The sequence below is a fragment of the Necator americanus genome, chromosome II, assembly GCF_031761385.1.
Source record: "Necator americanus strain Aroian chromosome II, whole genome shotgun sequence".
Taxonomy (NCBI): domain Eukaryota; kingdom Metazoa; phylum Nematoda; class Chromadorea; order Rhabditida; family Ancylostomatidae; genus Necator; species Necator americanus.
Genome location: NC_087372.1, coordinates 14,767,819 through 14,787,103, shown reverse-complemented (window position 1 = coordinate 14,787,103; position 19,285 = coordinate 14,767,819). Strand labels below are relative to the sequence as shown.

At 41.1% G+C, this 19,285-nt stretch overlaps 1 protein-coding gene across 2 annotated transcripts; it reads right to left on the bottom strand.

The window, feature by feature from the left end:
• Nucleotides 1–11,131: 11,131 nt before the first annotated feature.
• On the bottom strand, nt 11,132–17,706 carry RB195_017873 (uncharacterized protein; the record flags this gene model as incomplete). Of its 2 annotated transcripts, XM_064185064.1 has the most annotated exons (5): nt 11,132–11,503; nt 12,112–12,184; nt 13,567–13,744; nt 15,297–15,381; nt 17,599–17,706. In XM_064185064.1, 5 exons carry the CDS (start codon nt 17,704–17,706, stop codon nt 11,132–11,134), a joined length of 816 nt encoding a protein of 271 aa, XP_064040945.1. The 2 variants fall into 2 exon arrangements, with proteins under 2 accessions (XP_064040945.1, XP_064040946.1); XM_064185065.1 differs by lacking the exons at nt 12,112–12,184; nt 15,297–15,381; nt 17,599–17,706 and having other exon boundaries at nt 13,567–13,632.
• Between the last annotated feature and the right edge of the window lie 1,579 nt (nt 17,707–19,285).

The window sequence follows — 19,285 nt, the reverse complement described above, 5'->3', positions numbered from 1 at the left end:
ATTTTGCTTAGACCATTGGAACTGCACTGAGATCTCTGTCCTTCGCCTTCATGTATTAGTTTCTATCATAGTTTTATGGATTATCTGTTATCAGTGGAGTTTTCGGTGACTTTTCATGTACCCATGCAATTGTATGTACACCCACCGTCGAACACCGCGTTCAACCGCGCTGACGCGCACGCGGAAAGGAGCTGGTGCATTGGCGAGCCAATCAGCGCAACGAAACCTGCCATTGATCGGTTGGGTCCGCCGGCGTCAGGGGGCCACTTTCCGCTTACGCCACAGGCGCGGCGCAGTTCGATTGGTTCGGCGGGGATCCCCTTATTCCCCTCGTGTCTGTGTTACCAGTTTTCATTTGTTCAGTTCTTCTTCTGCTAACCTTCAATCGATTCTATTCCTCTAGTGCCCTTGCCTTCATATGATCTGAAGCTCTTCTATTTCTTGCCGAACGTTTTCCTGCGAGTACATATCCCACTTTTATTCCGTCTTAATTTACACCTATGTTGTGAATGTTTTACGTATCAGCGCGGTGTAGTTGTTTTTCATCTTGTATGCAAATTTTGAAGCTTTTGTTGGATGAAAATAGGAGATTCATTCTGTTTGATTTTTCTTACGCAAATTATTCGTATTGATATCATCAACAGTTGCAAACCAGACGGGGTAGGTGAAAGCCAGCCTATTGTCCCATCGTGACTACAACGTTACTGGTTCCGCCTATCGACTGCACCGAGGGTCGATGGTTCGAAATCGCTCTGATGTCGTCTTCATCTCTACAGAGTCCATAAATTGGTGCAAGACTTGTTCGGATATCCAGCACCAATGACTAAGTTTATCGACTTTTTTGTTAAGCGCCAAGGTGTCATTTGCACCAAGTTTTTGAGTTACTTTGATTTTATTACTTTATAGTCCCTAACATGAAAGAGTAAAATGTAGTTTCGAGTCCCTCAACGCTGCACTAGTCGTGCTGTACTTCAGAGCGCAAAAAAAAGTTCTTTGAGGACAAGGACCGCTCTTTCCTGACAAATGGATTTCCTGTCTAAAGGCATCACCCCACGAATCTGGCTTGGTATGAATTTTCGTGGAAGTATACCTATACCGGGTCGTAGATTATGAATACAGAAGTGGTTCCGCCCATCTCTCCTTACATCACTGTAAACACACAGCTTCGGAATGCGGTTCCTTACGACGTCCTCTCTTGTAACTCTGCGTCGCGCCCCGCCTACGATTCGTCGAATGAAATGAATAGCTCATAAGGGCGTTCGAACGGATCGCAGGCGGGTGCGGATCGCAAAGGTGGCGCACTTCAACGGAGGGCGTCGTAACAAACAGCGTTCCGCAACCCTCTGTTTACAAAGGGTTTACAGGGCAAGGAGAAATGATCGGAACCATCCCTGTATACATAATCTACGACCCGAGATAGGTATGCTCCAACGAAAATCCATATCAAGAAAACGAAGAAGAAAAAAACCCGCACCTCGTCAGATTCGTGAGGTGATGCCTTTAAGAAGGTTACACTTCTTTCATCGACAGGTCATCAGTGGTAGTGAAAAGCTGAGTCAGTTGAAGGCCTAAAATCTAAGCATTAGTCTTAGAGGATCCATGACACGTGGGCTGAAGCTACTAAGAGAAAATGAAGATAGAGCTGAAACAACTACCTTATCGAACTTCTCAAACAGGCTTACTGAGAGTAGATAAGTCAAGTTGAGTCATATCATGTAGTACATGCAGCTGAAATTGGCTTGAGGGAAGGCTTCTTCGCAATCCACATTTAATAGTTACGAACGGTTTCTGTGCTCTAAAGACGTTTTTCTTCGCTCTAAGCTGCAGTTCGATTGGAGCAGTGGTTTAGTTCACCTCCATACTAAGGATGCATAGATTATATGTTTTCAGTTACCAAGGTAAGTAAAAAATGAAAATAAAGAAGGTAAATGAGTAATAAATAAATTGAAAGTTTAGTTCGTTTACCTGTGAGGTAAAACGAACTAAATGACTTGTAAATTATACGAACAGGAATTCATAGCTTCATAGATACTTGCAGGCCACTTTTCTTCAGACAAAAGTACACTTGTGTGGATTTTAAGAATAAGAAGCTTCGTCTCCGCTAGACGCTCCCTTCGAGATGTGACATAAGGATGAAGAGATTTCTGTTGAAGGCAGCGCAACATTGATTTGACGTGATCAGGAAACCCGCGGAAAAAGCTACAGCCGAGGTTGTAGATTCCGGGATCCGGTGTGGTTCCGCTCATCTCTCTAATCGTCGTAGGAAGCGGCGTAGAAGATTCCGATTTCAGTTGCAACGCACACACTTTTGCACTCGCCGCATCCACCTGCGCAGCGGTCGAAAGCCGGTGAGTTCTTCTCGACTGACTATTGAAACCAATGAATGGGCTGCTGAGGAGGCCAGAACGTACACATAAGAGAGCGTTCTAACGTACCTCGGAGAATTTACTTTTTACGACGATTCGGGAGAGATGAGTGGAAATACCCTGGACTCCGCAATCTACAACCGAATCTCTACTTTTCCCGATGATTCACTCATTAAGTCAGATTCGTGGTATGCTGCCTTTAATAAAAACTACAGCTGAGCTTGTCTCGTGGAACATAAATTTCTGCCCAATGTACTCCAGAAGCTTTTTTGGATTTCCTGTGGGACACGTCAAAATGAACAAAAAGAGAGCTCCTACAACCAATCAATCCGCTCTGATTATCGATAAACGGTAGGCGTAAAACATGTTCTAACGCCTTCCTCAGTCAAGGCTACAATATCCCGAGAACTCCCCGAGATCGGTTTCTTTTTTTGTTGTTCCTGTCTTTTTTGCCAAGGGAGTACAAGAATAGGATGACGTAGCCTTGACAAAAAATGTCATATGGTCGTTTGTTCTGTTCCTGGAATCCCTCTAAGGTCTTATTCTGTAGGGATCCAACCTCTCTTCGACTTTTTTGTAATCTTGTATGATTGGTTTTTTGTGATCGGAATCATAGGAAAGTTCCAAAATTTCCGTTTCTTTGTCTGCCCCTTTCTTCAGAAGCTTTCTATAGACGAGGATAAACCTCTTTTTTTGCTACGAAGGTGAGTAGTCCGAAACGTCTCAGTACAAAGTGTATTATTAAGCTTGGGCTCGACTCTGTTTGAAAATCTACGTAGAATATCACATAATGCCAAATTTTACCGACATTTGAATGTGGATGCTACACCACGAACATATTTTTTAGTGATGTGAAAGTGTCCAGAAATGAAATCTTGTAGAAATTATAGATTTTTCTTATATTAAGCATGGCAGCTTCCTTAAGCCCTTAAAAGCAGCAACCCACGAATCTGGAATGGTGGAGGTTTCAGGTGGAGTATTCCTGTACGGCTTAGTAGATTATGGAGAGGAGGAGGAGATGATTCGGTCCATTTCTTCCTAATTGCCGTTAAAAAATGGCCCGGAAGATGAGGCGCATGCACAAGGCTGGTGCGCTCCAATCGAATTTCTCGTGGAAAGTAACGCGCCGGAACGCTCGAAGCCGTATCTTCCGGACCGTTTTTTACGACAATTAGGAAGAAGTGGACGGAATCGCACTTCTCTCCATAATCTACTATCCCGTGTACGAATAATCCACCTGAAATCCGTACCACCTCAGATTCGTGGGGTGATGCCTTTAAGTTGAACCGCTGCACATCATCATGCTTTTTTTGTTCATGGACAGCATTGACATAATAAAACTGATGCTAAAACTCGCGACAATTAGATCATTAATAGATATGTTTAAAAAGAATAAAATATAAGTACTAAAGATGGGTATCCTTTGGCTCCGTTCTGTGCTCTCAAGTGTTCTGTGCACGATTATGCTAACTTAATTTCTGCAAACCCGCTCAGATGTGTGGCAGAAAATCAATGAAAGAATCTTTCCAAATAAAGAAAAGTAGAATTAGGTTAGGTTTAATAGGTGTCACGAGAATTTGATGTAGAAGAGAAGTTCCGATTAAAAACTCCATGGTCTTTGTAAACAAGATAGCGTTGTCGTTGACAGAGTGTTCTTTTCTTGAATCGAACGTCGAACGCTGTCATTCGTGAAGACAATTTCGATTTTTTTCCTCCATCGACACGCAGCGACACGTGACTCCGATTCGATGAACGATTCCAGAAGGAACCTCCACGATCACGGATTAAAAGGATTCTCACGTTGTGCTTTGCACCTGCTCTCAATCACGATTCAAAAAATATTACAGTCGGCGCGATTCGCCTTCGCCAGGGCAAACGCAACACATCGTCGACAAAAGTATGGGCAGATCGCAGTGCCTCCCCAACGCAGCGACTGATTCATGGCGCCGCTTCGCCGCTCTGGTAGGCTCCGGGGCGACGCGTCAGCTTGGCTGAACGGTATTCTGACTCTATTCTGAATATATATATATATATATATATATAACAAATATAGACAACAAATAATACAAATAAACAAAGATAACAAAGTATTTCCTATGAAGTAATCCAACGTTGACTTTTTCGACTGGTCAAATGTTTTTAGTTCCAGCTCTTCCCCTTTTATCTTGACCAAAGCTCGCACGTGAATTGTTGACCAGTTTTCCGTTGCGTGTTTCCGAAGCGGAGGTCATAAATTGTGTGAACTATGTATCTTGACGGTTTGATCGTGATGTTATCGGAAAAAATCTGTGAAACATAGTTCGCAATTCTCTTTCTGGATTCGGCGTTCACAGTGAAGCAATGATTCTGGAATGAGGTTTAGAACAATTATTGTCCAGGTTAGGTCCATACACATGTTATTATGGATTTAAGGAAATCAAAGAAAAACTCATTGTGGCATTATGAATATAAATATTTCTGCGCTAATGGTTTAATTTTAGATCATTGATAATACTAAGAGTATTATAAATTAATGTTCTAAGTAATTTTCTTAAACAATAAATAATTCTTATATGAGTTCCAACAAAATATTCTAGAAATAAGTCATCTTCATTCCGCTGATCTGAAATTATCATAAATTAGTGTTCTAACGTTTCTCCCTAGGATTTTAGGAATTCTTTAATAATGGAAGTAGTTGCATCATTAATTAAGGACGAGAGTACGCTTTAGAACTTTATTTTGTTTTATTTTCTTGTTTTTTTTTTGTTTATTTACATATACTGCAGTGCACCAGAAAAAAAAGAAAAAGAAACCAACAAAAAAAGGCGAAACTCTCCGCACCCTTAATACAACTAATATTCTTGTCAATTAATTGGAAAACGTCAGTGCTTTGTTGACAATCAGAGTGAGTGGATCTGACGGCATTCTTCAAAAGAAATTCACATTCTTATCAGAGGAATTATGGGAATGTAAGCCAGTAGTTCAGCGTGCTCACGTTCTCACAACATCACATTATTATCTCTTTTTTTTTCTTGACAATCAAGATTCTGTATGCAAATCTGTTTTATTACCCATCAAAATGGCGTAAACGTTGAAATTCTCCTTGGGTTTTTATATTGCTCAAAAACATTTGAGAAACGTGTGTTGATGTGCGAACGGTGAGAAAAGTCACTTTTTTCATCAATTCCATCTTCAGTGCTGATGCACGTGATTTTCAGCTGCTGTTTGCGTGCTCTTTTTATTTCCGATATAATATTTCTAAACATTTCCTTTTTCCAAATAAAAACTTTATCATCTCTAGATTTTCAAACCACGCCACGTTCCTTTGAACGTTTCAGTGAACCAGTAATCACTGACCGCTGCTGAAACTGAAATATGTTCGTAAGCATACGTGCTTCAGTTCTGTCATATAAGCTACAGAATAACTTTTCTCAATCTCCTCTATCATTTGGCCAGAAAATAAGACAGATTTCCTCTCTCTTTGAACTTGCTCCCCCATACCATTCTCCTCCGATTTTTTTTTCTACTTCCAACCCGTTCAAAAACATAAATTACGAGCGTGGCCCCGCCTAATTCCCCGTAATCGTACTGAAAAACGGCATGGGAAACTGCGGCGGCTCCGACGTGTCACGTGAAAACGCTCCACTTCTGAGCGAGCGGTCAAAAGTCGATGAGGTCTTCCCACCTGCCTATCCTAGTTAAAGGCATCACCCCACGAATCTGGAGTGGTACGGATTTCCGGTGGAGTATTCGTATACGGGGTCGTAGATTATGGGGAGGAGAGTGATTCCGTTCATTTCCTAATTGCCGTAGAAAACGCCCGGAAGATACGGTTTCGAGCTTTTCGGCGCACTATTTTCTAAAAGGAATTCGGAGCGCGCCAGCCCTATGCGGCGCCGCATCTTCCGGGCCGTTTTTTTTGCGGCAATTAGGAAGGAATGGACGGAATCACCCCTTCTCCATAATCTACTATCCTGTATACGAATACTCCACCTGAAATCCGTACCACTTCAGATTCGTGGTGATGCCTTCAATTGAACCACTTCTTTCAGCAAGTGCCGAAGGCTTGTGTCCCGCTCAGATCCCAATGTAAGGTCATAACACAACGTCAAAACCAAATTGAGGAAGGAAATCGTCCTTCCAGAGTCTATAAATTTGTGCCAGACATGTCAGGGAGGACAAAAAAACATTGACTTGATGCAGCAGTTAGCCCCCGTAATTCACTGGATGGGCAAAACGAGCGTTCGTAAACCTCAAACGATTCTGAATTGAAGTGAATGCGTTGGTGCTTCCCTACCAGGATGTTAACGCAGGACTCTTTACCCTTTATGTTTAACACCGATGCCATAAAGCTGAAAGAAATGCTTCCATAGTGCTCTCACTTCGTTGTTCTTGAAAGTCGCTGTCTTTCACGCTTTAATAGCTTGCGTGCAAGATCGATTGTCGAATTGGTTTACAGACAAATAAATTGGACAAAAAGCCGATGACCGGTTTTTCCTCAAAAATTCGTGAAGATTGTTCTTCGTCGTTTTCTCTAATTTCAGTTAAGTCTGTACTAAACGTGATAGTCGTCGGTAAGCCAAGCAAGCGCGCTGTACGTTAGCGGCAACAGTCACCTAACGCTTAGATCACCTTCGTACTTTTAGTGGATTTGAAAAGCTGTCAATGTTACGAGATCCTTGTTAAATTGTCAGGCTCTCGTCGATTACCTCATCTAGAAGTGTCCGTTCTGTAGCGCAGCACTCTCGATTTATTGTTTTTCATTCTTTAACTCATGAATACGGCTCTAACAAAAACATCACTACGGATCCTAAGCTCTCAACTCTGTTTTTGCTCAGAAATGAAGAAGTATAAGGTCAACAACAACCCTTCTGAGCAAAACATCTCGATCACAGATCTGTTCAACGAATCCGTACCGATTGTTACGGCCACTTCGTCGACGACTAGTCAGTGTTACACCATTGTTCTTGTTTTTCCGTTCACATTTGCCTGAAAAGAAGTCAACAACGCAGATTATCAATCGTTTGGAATTACACACTCAAGTGTTGCCAATGCATGCAGATTTGATCCTGTTCATGTATTACTTCTGTTTTCTTCTCTCCTGAATTCTGACCAACTACTTTTTTTCATCTTCAATGCAGTAATCTTAGGAAGAGAATTCGGTGCTGTTTTTTCTGCGGTTTTTAAAGGTTTCGTCAATATTGAAGTAAAAACAAACGAATAACAAGAACTAATTTAAATGTGTGTAGACTTGAGATGTTTTTCCACTTTTTTTGACATATTTACTACCTTGGGACCGCCCTCCTTTCCAAATTATATTTTTCTAAATTTTTAGAGGAAACTATCTTAAGCGCAAATTCAGTTTTGAATTTTTCATTATTTTTCCCTGTAGAGCCTAAGAAATGGGCAGTCATATATAGTACACAGTACCTGGAACATTTTATGCCTGACTATTGTAATTATCTTGTTGAATTGCATAAAAATCTTCTAATTTTGAAGAATACTCTACACCTCTACAGAAATCCCATAATTGTAAATCTGTTTTTCTTACGGCTGCTGGTCCAAAAAGCAACCAGGACGGAAAACGGAGCTGTTTCCTACGTCAGGTTTTTGTTGCGGAAACGTGGTGTTGCGCTATTTGACAGCTTTGCATCAATTATTCAATTCATTTTTCATCTAAACCCGGAAAAACAGTTATGTATTCAAAGCATTCTTTTCTCTTCGATAATACTGTTCGACTAGAATGATTGCCAAAAATGGCTGTTATACGCCTTGGCTCCATTGGCGTCGACCGTACTTTTGGTAGTTAAATGTATTGTAAAGTTAATACATTATTAGTTATATATATATATATATATTATAAAGTTAACCTTCGATCGATCGGAGGTTCGAATTCGCCCTAGTGCTCACCAAGTCTTTTATCCTCCGGGGTCGATAAATTGGTACCAGACTTGTCTGGGAGGACAAAAACACTGATCTGACACCTCGGCTGGCCCCGCAAGTCATTGTATAGTTACACGTTCGCAGACCTCAAACGATTCCGAATTGAAGTGAACGTGGTGGCGCATCCCAAGCGGATTGATCAACGCCAGAAACTTTATCCTTTATCCTTCATATGTATTATAAAACAAGATAGGCATGCCCCACGGTCGCCCCCGCCATTTCAGACACTTCAGAATGTTGCCGAAGCTGTTTGAAATTTAGTGCAATACCCAATCACTCTATCCTCCTGAGATAGTGCCCTCTGATTAACACTTATTCCGTCCCCTTAAGGCTTTCTTGGTTAAGAAAACTTTTACCAATTTTGATCACATTAGTCAGGTCGATCGCCAACTCCTTCCCAGATCGGGAAGAAGGTGATCGCTGACCTCCCAATTAGGTGGAGCTCTGCAGTAACTAACAATGCCGATTATACTGATGGCGGTTTCGCATTGTATACTGAAAAAATAAATAAATAATTGTGAAAAATAACAAAACTGACAAGACTTTCTTACCAACCTAAAATTTTTAAATGTGAGTGGTGCAATCCCAGTCTCAATCCTAGTCCTGACGATCCGAATCTTTGCTCTGTCCACATCCAAACCAAACAAAAGGAATCGTTTTTATTCATAGATAATTAACAACGACAAGGGTAGCGGAAAAAATTGCACTCAGATATGCGGGTATGTCGTAATTTAGTTCTTGTATCGATTTGAAATTGATAAGCAAGGCATTCACAGGTCAGAGCTACTTTTCAGAAGACTGTCTGCAAATGAAATATGTATTCTATCCACTTTCCTCGTACAAAGAGAATTCTAAGACATTCCAATCTCAGAAATTTTACATTCAGCTTTTTTCAAATTTCTTTTCTAATTCTTCTTCTTCCCCATGTTTTGTTTTCTTTTTTTTCTTATGGTTTTACTTGTTGGTAGTTCTCTTATCTCAATAAAAACCAAGAGATTTGCCGATAATTCTCGCTAAAATGGATCCAGCATATGACAACGTTTCATATGAAGCCAGCGATTACCCTTCAACTATAAAAGCGGATATTTGAAATGTATTTTTGCATTCCTCAGTCAGTGAATGAATCAGATGTAGAGCAGTGCTATGAGACACCAACAGCGTTTTGATCGCTGCCTTGAAACCGCCCAATTCGAACCGAGCCCCGCTATGGTCAGTAAATTGGTACCATACCTGCCTCGGGAGAGGGAGAGGGAGAAAAGGTGATTTCGTACAATATTTAGCAATCGCAGGCCATTGCTTAGGCTAAATATATGTTTATAAGCTCCAAGGTATTCTAGATTGAACTCGGACGCGTCGGCAGTTCCCGAGCGGATTCGCAAAGGCTGAACATTTGTCTATGTTTCCGAATAGTGTGAATAAACGGTTTTAGATGAAACCTTTATTAGCCCGATGTTAGACATGAGTCCCAAAGAGGAAACGACTATGATGTGAAATGTATGTTATATCGGCTCAGGAAGCAGAAATATCAGCAAGGAAGACGTTGGAAGCGTTTGGATTCTTAAAAGAAACCCTTCAATGAATAATAGGAATTAATTCTTTCCGATAACGAATGAGTTCTTGCCACTTGTACCGCTCTGTGACCTATAACTGCCTGATATTGTGTGTGTAGATCAAATCATCTCTATCGTTGCTGGTGATCCTCATTCGTTTGTAAACTGAGCAGCAGCAAATGCGTGCTGTCAGCTGCTGCACGTAAAACTAAATTCGATGTATATGAATTCCGATTTAACTACCATTGAACGAGTATCGAAACATTGATCGAGGGTGGCGTGGTGCTTGACGGAATAAACATGATATTATTTCGGTCAACTCATATTTGGGCCTCTGAAGACGTCGAAAAAGCCGAAAAGTTAGGTTTTATCGCTTAATCTTCATGTGTTTTCGATCATCCAAGAACAATTATAGGCGTTGATAGCCTTACATTCATAGCATCGCTCACACACATGGTGATAATTTAGATTCCATTCGTAATCCACAAAAATTGATAGCGGAGCCTTTTTCACCAATTACTGTACCTTTTCCTATCTCACTTCTCCTTGTTTAGGGAGATTTTTCTTGTGAATACATTTGAAGAAATATGAGTTTACCATCATTATAGAACAAAAAATATACTTTATGATTTGTAACGAATCTCAACGAATGCTCTCACTCTTGTTTATTTCAAAATGATTTATAAATAATATTGTTTTTCATCGCTGCAACACTTTGATTTATTGTCAACAAGAATGGTCTCTGCTACTTCCTCCTCTTCGCGAGGATCAAAAACATTTGTCATCTAACTGAGATTTCGTTGGAGGTTCACAGGTACTTCACAGGTACTTCAAAAGCAAGACTTTTCACGGATTTTCAATACTTCAACATTTGTAGATACAAGTAATTCACAATTTGAACTAACTTAAAATGTTGCTAACATCGTTCATTCCATAAATGATACGGTATTCGACTGTTATGTTGATCCTTTTATTTTTCAAACTAAAATGAACTGGACAATTCTTGGGATATAAAATCCAAAAATTGACCTAAATCGACTCCTGTGACCAAAATTTATCCGTTTGGAAGAATCGAACCATTAATTGAACGATCCAATATAAGAAATAATTTTTAGACCACGTTCAATTGTTCTTTTTTCAGTACATGTCAATGACTAATTTATGTCATTTCTCTGCATCTCCTGTATTCAGCAAAAAAGGAAAAATAAACAAATACAGAAAAATGAATGACTTCTTAGAGAACAATGGCGATTAACCAGATAATCCCACTACAAATCTTTTTTTTTCTTTTTTTCACCTCCCACTGGTGTGGTTACCCTCGTCTTCGTCGATCCGTGTCGTGCCTGAACACGGCTCTGTCAAACCTTCTCCATCTACAGCTCGCACAGTACCTATCCATTCGTCAGTGTTCGAAGGCCTGTGAGACTTGGTGTCTCGCGTGAACTGCGCATCGACACCGAGTGGTCGGAGTAACTTCGGGTCGACAATTTCCGGCAGTTCAGCGTTACGAAACGGAGGCTTGTTCCCGAAAATTCCGAGTATTTGACTCCTCTGGGTTGGGCATTGGCAGTTTGCTGGGCAATAACACTTTTTTGCAATATCCGGGTAACGTCGGCCACATAACTGTGCAACGCTCCAGACACCTGCGCGTGCCTGGAGCGTATGCTGAAACGTCTGATTGCATTTATTATTAGCAGAGCCACACGAGTAGGTAGCAATCAAACTACGCGGCCCCCCATGAATGGCAATATGAAGTAATGTGTAGTCCTGTACCACGTTACTACTAACAACATTTATTTGTAAAAATGTTTTGGTGGAATTTATCCGATGACTCATTGTTAAAAGTACAAGCTCTAGACTATGAAAAAACCTCTAAAAAAAGCATGAGTTTCTAATAAATGCACTTAAAGTGTAGTTTTTTAATCTGATTTTTTCCCTAGTGGATTTTTATAACTGTCGGGTGTGATTAGATCTCCCCTCTATTTTTGTAATCGCACTGCATTGTGAACGTGCCACTCTCATTTTACGAACGCACTGTAAGGGAAAAGTGAATGAACAGATGGCGGCGGCGGCGGTGGCGGTGGCGGTGGTGACGGCACAGATCAAGCGCTCGTACAGTCACAACTGGTCGCTTAGCAGGGAATTGCCGGCTATCACGGACAACAGTCAGAGAGTGCAACGAAAACAGCGCCAGTTGTCGTTGAAATCGAGCGGTGTGGGGTGGGGTGCCCGTGTCTGTTGAGCTGTGGACGGCTTTTGTTTGGCAGAACTACCTCCTCGATTTCACCTGCTCTTCGAAAACTGTCCGAAAACAGTTCTATTCGAGCATCATCACTAGTCTTTTCTCTTGACCAAAATGGATCATTACTGAGAAAAAACAGACAGTAAGACTGTAGAGCTCCTGATTATCTACACTATTCCGGTTCTTATTCCGAACGTGCTAACTATGAATTTTTTTTAACAGAGTTTCCGTTCCGCATCATCCGTCCATTTCCAACAACTAAGCGCACATGATTACTCCGAATTGTTTCATTCTGAGAACTGCTATTTGAAAATAAAAATGCTCTACCTCTTCCCTCATTTCAAATCATTTTCTATATTCAATAGGAAAGATTTAAGGTGAAGATTCCAGTTCAAACATTATCCACAATTCTGCAAGGATTGCCGAAAAATAAATCTCGAATAGGAGTAGGGCAAGTAAAGTGCAATTCATAAGCGGTTCAACAGCGTCTCTACACAAGCCTTTCATTCCTCCGGGGACGATAAAATAGTAGCAGAGTTGTCTGGGAGAATAAGAAGGAGGAAGACAACACTGGCCGCATACATCAGTTGCCCTCGCCTACATCGGTTGGCCCCGCCATATCAGCCGCAGACGAGTCTGCGAAAACTGAAACGATTTTGAATTGAAGTCAAAAGCCCTCTGGGACTCATTAAGCAGTAGACATTTCATCCGCTTTAGGATCTGCTCATCTAAATATTAAGAGGTCATTTATTGTATGTTTGTAGACCATTAGATTGCTATCATTGGGATCCTATCGCAATCGTGATTTTTGACGATTTTTAGCGCTATTCTACAACTCATTTTGTTGCACACATTAGGCACTTTATCCTGTATCATTTGAAAATTCTCGGAAGCTGCAGTGAACAGCTCAGAGAACTACCAAAATCCTAGTATTTGTTTCTCACCGAATGTTCTTTTAGAAGATTGATTTTCGCAAAAGGGACTCCTCTAGTTCTAAATGCTCATTTTCCAGAGAGTTCGCTGCTTCGAAGCAGAATTTGCTGACGTTCGTTAGAACAGATAGGAAAGTAGTCGTTTTCTTATGTGGAACACACCTATTCCACATGTTGTACATCATTTCCGATTAGGAGAACGAGTTTGTTGAAGTGAGGCCGGCCAGAGACGGAAATTCCTTTATCCGCGAACATGGATAAACACATCCAAAAGAACTAATGATGAGAGTTTTTCTCTCTCAAACCCTTAATCTGCTGTGGATGCATCCAGCGGCAACCACTCTGTACGTAGGCTGGCGCTGATAAGTGCCGTCGCCCATTTTGTGGGATTGACGGAGGCCATAAAAGTGATAGCGGATTCGTATACTGATTACATACAAGGAAACTCGCATCACGTCCACGGTGGGGCGGCGACCCCTCTGATTCTGCTTGAAACGCTGCAACGCAGCCCGCCGGGCGTTCGTTGTTCTCTCTGGAGGCGACAGAATATTCACCTTACATCCCATGTGATCCATAGCTGTCGAGCGAGTGCTGGGCTCTCGCTCGCGGCTCTTCTCCATATTTGCTCGCTGGTTCCGCCCTGCGGCCTCTGCGTCTCGCCCGCATCGATGATTCTCGCTCGGCTTGCATCATTGTCCGCTATGTGTTCTCGTCGCCTCAGCTGCCCTTCGGCTAAATATCCTCGTCACTCTTCGGAAAAAAGCCTATTCGGCAGTGTTTCTCTTTTTTGTAGAAAGCAACGTTGGGAATTACATGGTGAATTAGAAACTTCCTTACGAACTGAAAGATGACTTCGTGACGTCACAAGAATCACCGACTTTTCCGGGAGAACTCACTGGTTCTTTAATAGGTTTTTCCTCGATGTTGTTAGACTTTTTCTTTAACGACTTTTCAAGAGTTAATCACTGAGAACTCAATTAAGCGTTGTATTTCACCCCAAAGGGCAACGTCAGCTTTTTTTCTCATTTTCACGAACACTTGTTGTTCTGAACGCGTAGCAGGGGTGTTTAAAATGTTTTCTTTTTTCCAGAAACTTTTCAGCATATATGCCTTCCTGGACCGGGTGATGATGAAAACGAGTTTATGTACGTTTAGACTTCTCCACCTTTAAAGTGTAGCATTGTAGAACAACGAGTCTGGAGGAGCAGGAGCCCATCCCCCATCTTCGTTCGAAGAGAACCTGCGTTCGTACGCGTGTCTCGTCTCTTTTCTCATTCAAACTGTCCTAAAATGCGCGAGGTGCGATAAATTCCACAAAAACGCGCTATAGTTTGTATAAGAGTGTGAATCCAAATCTGCACCTATCCTCAGTTAGATAGTATTTTGTAAATTTTGTTCTTTTTTCTAAAATATCTTGTTACTTTCATTCATGCGGAGTTTTAACTTACTACTGAACTGCAATACTACTGAGTCATTCCTATCAGTCCAGAAATTCCCACTGGAACCCCGAATACCACGTCTTTTCCAGCTGCTTTCACATCAGAGCTGTCCTCAGGTTAGCTTTTCTTAGTTCGTTTATTTGAGGTGGCGCTTTGTTGGTGTTTTTGCAATCAGTCCAAACATTCGAACAGCTCCATAGGCCTCTTTCCAGTTCTTTTCTCGCCCTAAATCCGGAAGTTTAGGGAGCGCATGCAAGCTTCATAACGAGGCAATTCTAGCCACAGCAATCATAGACAACTAGCCTTGAGAGGTTCGAGGCGCGACGAGGAGCGCAGCGAGGCAACATCCCACCGTCGACGCCTCATGCGTTTCGTTCCTGTTAAAACTTAGAGGATTGGAACGATTATTCGGCCCGGCAATCACGTTCGACCCCAGAAAAATGCACAGGCGTGGAGCGTGCTTTTGTCACGAGTATCTTGGCGATTATCCCAAATCGTTGAGATTAGGTCTCCTGAAAAAAAGCGCTGGTCCTTATTTCCGTCTACTGTCGCGATTATTTCATGCCCATAACTGAATGAGCCTTGGATTAGCATCGGTATCCACCTCTTATTGTTAGTGAATGTTGATCTCCATCACTTTTCACATCGCTGAGGTAGCTATTTACCTCAATGCGTTGAATTCGCTTCACTATTCGCTTTTAAGCCTATTTAGTATTCAAGTGAATTAGCAGCACATAAACAACACTCCGCACACTCCAAGGCACGCAACCTCCAATTTTTGGCGACATAACAATCCACAAAGCAAATATCAGTGTTTTCTCTCCCTCCTAAGTTAACAATCCAACCTCTGCTGAGTGAGTCTTTTTTGAAGGTAACGAAGTCTCGACGGTGAGGCATCACGTGTATCGGTTTATCCAACGATGCAACTACCTAAATTCAAAAGATAACGAAATGAAGAAGTGCATAACGAAATTTTCACAAAGAGCAACGAAATGCACTTTGAGTGGCTTCATTTCCTTATACAATTTGTAGAGTAAAAAGTAGCCCCGTTGGGTAAATCGATCACTCTGAATGATGAACTTGCAAATGCTTTGGAGTTTTTGCGGCGACATATGTAAGCTGACCTCAACTCCCATTTAATAGAACTCCAACATCAGAAATTCCCGCGAATGTTGGCTCCAAAAAAAAAGAGCAGAAAGCGCAAATATATTTTAATTCTCATTATTTGGATTGAGCAAAAAGGCAGTACCTCTTTGTGACCTCCCTCTTCTTTCCTCTCACATTACGTTCATGAACTATTAAGCATAAAAGGAAAGCATAAAAGGAGGTGTTGTTCTTTTTTCTACATCTTCATTTAAAAAAAAACCAAATTATCAATGTAATACAACAATTTTCAAAGAAAATTACAAAAAAAAAAGTCGTCTAACCCTACTTTTTCAAACTCCCCATAGGTTTTATATCAATGAAACGTTGCCAACTGCTAGACTCATAACTACTGTTTCCGGAAGAAAAAGCTGCTTGCTAAAGATGAGTGGATAATGCGCAGCGCAGCAGAGCGGTAAGAGGTTCCTACGGCGTCTACGCAGTCGCTACAGTTTGGGAGAACCCTCTGGAAACCAACCCTTTCATCCCTCTGTAGTCAATAAATCGGAACCAAACTGGTCTGGGTGCATAAAAACACCGACCGTGTGAACTACGTGGTGGATATCCCGCACTGTTTGAGCTCTCCGCACACGATTTGGTAAACCTTTACGATCCTGAATTGAAGTTGAATGCGAAGATGCATTCCAGGTATCAGAAGCTTCATCCTTTATCCTTTAGCTCATAGGATATTCGCGTTTATCGTGTTTTGTTGTCATTATTTCTAAATTTTGTATTATTTTCGCTTCTCTCCATGTTCTTTTTGGCTGGTGCCGTGCGTGTACATAAATTTAAGTATAGGGTTGGAGAATAATTCGTGATCGCTTTTTTCACACCAAAAAATTCGCAGAGAAACAGCAAACAGTGGGGAAATGTTGTATATATATATATATATATATATATATATATATATATATTTCCGTAAAGCTTAAATGTTAAGTGTTTGTTTGAATTACATTCAGTCTTGTTCCTTCTGAGCGTCAAAATGGAGTGTCAAGTGGAGAAAACGGACGGTCTTGCAACATCTGCTTTTTGCATTTATGTGAGGTAATAAAGAATCGGAAACTGTTCGCAAGATTTGTGTTGTGTGTGGAATTCGTCGAATGAGCAATAAAAAACTTAGAAAAGAAAAAATTCTGAAAAGAAAACAAAAAATCTTTATGAAAACAATGATAGCCTTCGAATGATGTGACGAAGAGGTTGCGAACGATAGGAGGCGGGAGTATGCTATTGACCAGCAGCACCTTTCATTTTAGAAAATAAAAAAAGATGAATTTTCCTTCATTTCACAAGAGTTCATCGAAAGGTGCTTGATCCGCCTTTGATGACAGAATTTCCATTTTTGAACTGAATTCGAAATTTTGGATTACAAGCGGTGTGTGTTAAGTTCAAACACAACCTCTTCTCCACACACGGCGCAAAATGTTAACCTCAACGGTTCTGTTGTGTCGATTTTATCCAAAAAATAAAGATTGTCAAGGGCGAACCTTTCTTCCCGCTTGACGCTAATTTCGATTATCTAGGAAAACAAAAATCACCATAATTAGACATTGCTGTCTTCTGTGAAGTGAAAATCCTGCCAAACAATTGTTTAAAAACGCTTAATTGAGTTCTCACTGTAATATCTTGCCAACTTTTCTTCGTTCAAGTGAATTTTTAACCTTGAAATGAAATCGCCATGAATTATTCCTCAACCTAACATATGGTTGCGACCTCAAGACAGGAAAACCTCCTCCACTTACACGACGCTTTCATAGAATCACATCACTTCTGTGTATACTTATTTATGTATATTCGTTTATTAAACACGAGTAGAATTCCTCCCTGTCATATAGGCTGATAGATTGACATGTATTGGTCGACACTTTCACACCGAATCCATAAGTCTGCAATGGTTCAGAGACAATGCTGATGCCACTATTTGCCAATAATATAAACAAAAATACTACATTTTAATTAATATTTGCGGGATTTACCATAATTTCGAACCTGAAAGTAAAAACTAACTTTGAACAGCTTCTCAATATCTCTGCATCTGTATTTCCTCCTTCTCATGAGCTCTTCTGCTCCGACAGTCCGAAGGCAGCCCGAGTCATCCTCAATCAGAACCATCATCCACCCGAGCGAAGTCTATTTTCTAATACATACATGCGTCATTCCTCTTCTGCAATCTTCCGCATTAATGCGTCTGAAATTGAGCAACAGCTGAAGAGAAAGTTTTGAATGAAATTGATAAGTGAAATACAGAATTTTACTGTCGGTTTTTTTTTTGAAATTTGAACTGAGCAAAATTTGGGGGAATTTTTGTACCTTCTGCGATAGACCCCCGAAACTAGTTTTAAATGTATATCGGAACAGCAACGCAAAACATGCCCACGAAATCCAGATCGGGAAAAGGAGCTCTGGGCTGATCAGTTAAACGTACAAAGCAACTCTTAACACTCGTATGGATGACTAAAAGCACTTTGCTTTTTGACTGTATCAACCATACGATTTCAAAATTGACTCCGTTGGGGAAACTGATCAGTTTGGTACTTTGTTTCAAGCATGATGCGTCATTGGAGAAAAACCAATGGGCAAAGTCTTCCTGAACGGCCTACCTTTTATATTTTTATATATTTTTATAACTCACATGGAAATTTCTAAAATGTTGTCCTAACGACACATTCGCTCTATAGCCGGGTCAGAACGATCTGAGGCTTGGTGCAGTTGCGCAAGAAGTTGCAAAGTAGATGGAGACTTGAAGTGGGACGGTGGAGCTGCTGCGCTCTAGATGGGACCCTTTCTCATTTCTGCAGTCCGATCACAACAAGTGAGGGTCTCGCCTCGTTCGTAGCTCCTACCTCAAACACGTCCACAATTGTACCGGGGCTTAGATCCTACCGCACGTCCACAATTGTACCGGAGCTTAGATCGAATTCTGAACTGATTAGGCCATTCACGTTTTTCCACTCGCAACGGGTCGCCCATGACTTTCGTATGGACTCTCATACACGCATTTGCGTGCACATACCGTATGCTATCGAGGGCACGAACACGAATTGAACATGAACCTATTCCATTGCAACAAAACAGAAGAAAAAGACCAATCTTCGAACAAGAACGAATTGAGAACTCGATGAAACCTATTCCCCATTGCAACCTTCCATCAAAAAAGTATCCATGACCATTCTTTAGGAAACTGCACGTTTCTTATCAGTGCTGGGATTCCTCCATCAGCCACTCCTTTGTGACAGCAGTTGTTGCATGGTCTAGTCAATTTATATCACTTCAACAGCCTTAACCATGCATAAAGTGAATTTAAACATAGAGTTCATTTAATGAGAGGTTCGACATGGATGGTCAACAGCTATCACAGGAGCTAGATAGTCTATCAGCCCCTCTCATTCACTTATCCATTTCCCCTGATGAGGTTTTGGGTTTTGGCAGTTCGTGTCCAACCATTTTTGTTTCGTCGTTTGCTGAATCAACAGCCATTTTTGCGTTACTTTCAAAGCGAATACCACTTCGGCCGTGAATTTTCAGATGTTATGCCACTGATCGAAAACCTGGCAAATCTACTGACTTCCACAAATGTCTTTGAGCGCATCTTGACTACTGAAGGTGCCTTAAAGTCCTCTTTCCTTAACAGCAGCATAGCACGAATTTGAAGTGGTAAAGGGATTCGTTGGAGAAGCTACATAGAGATGGGGCT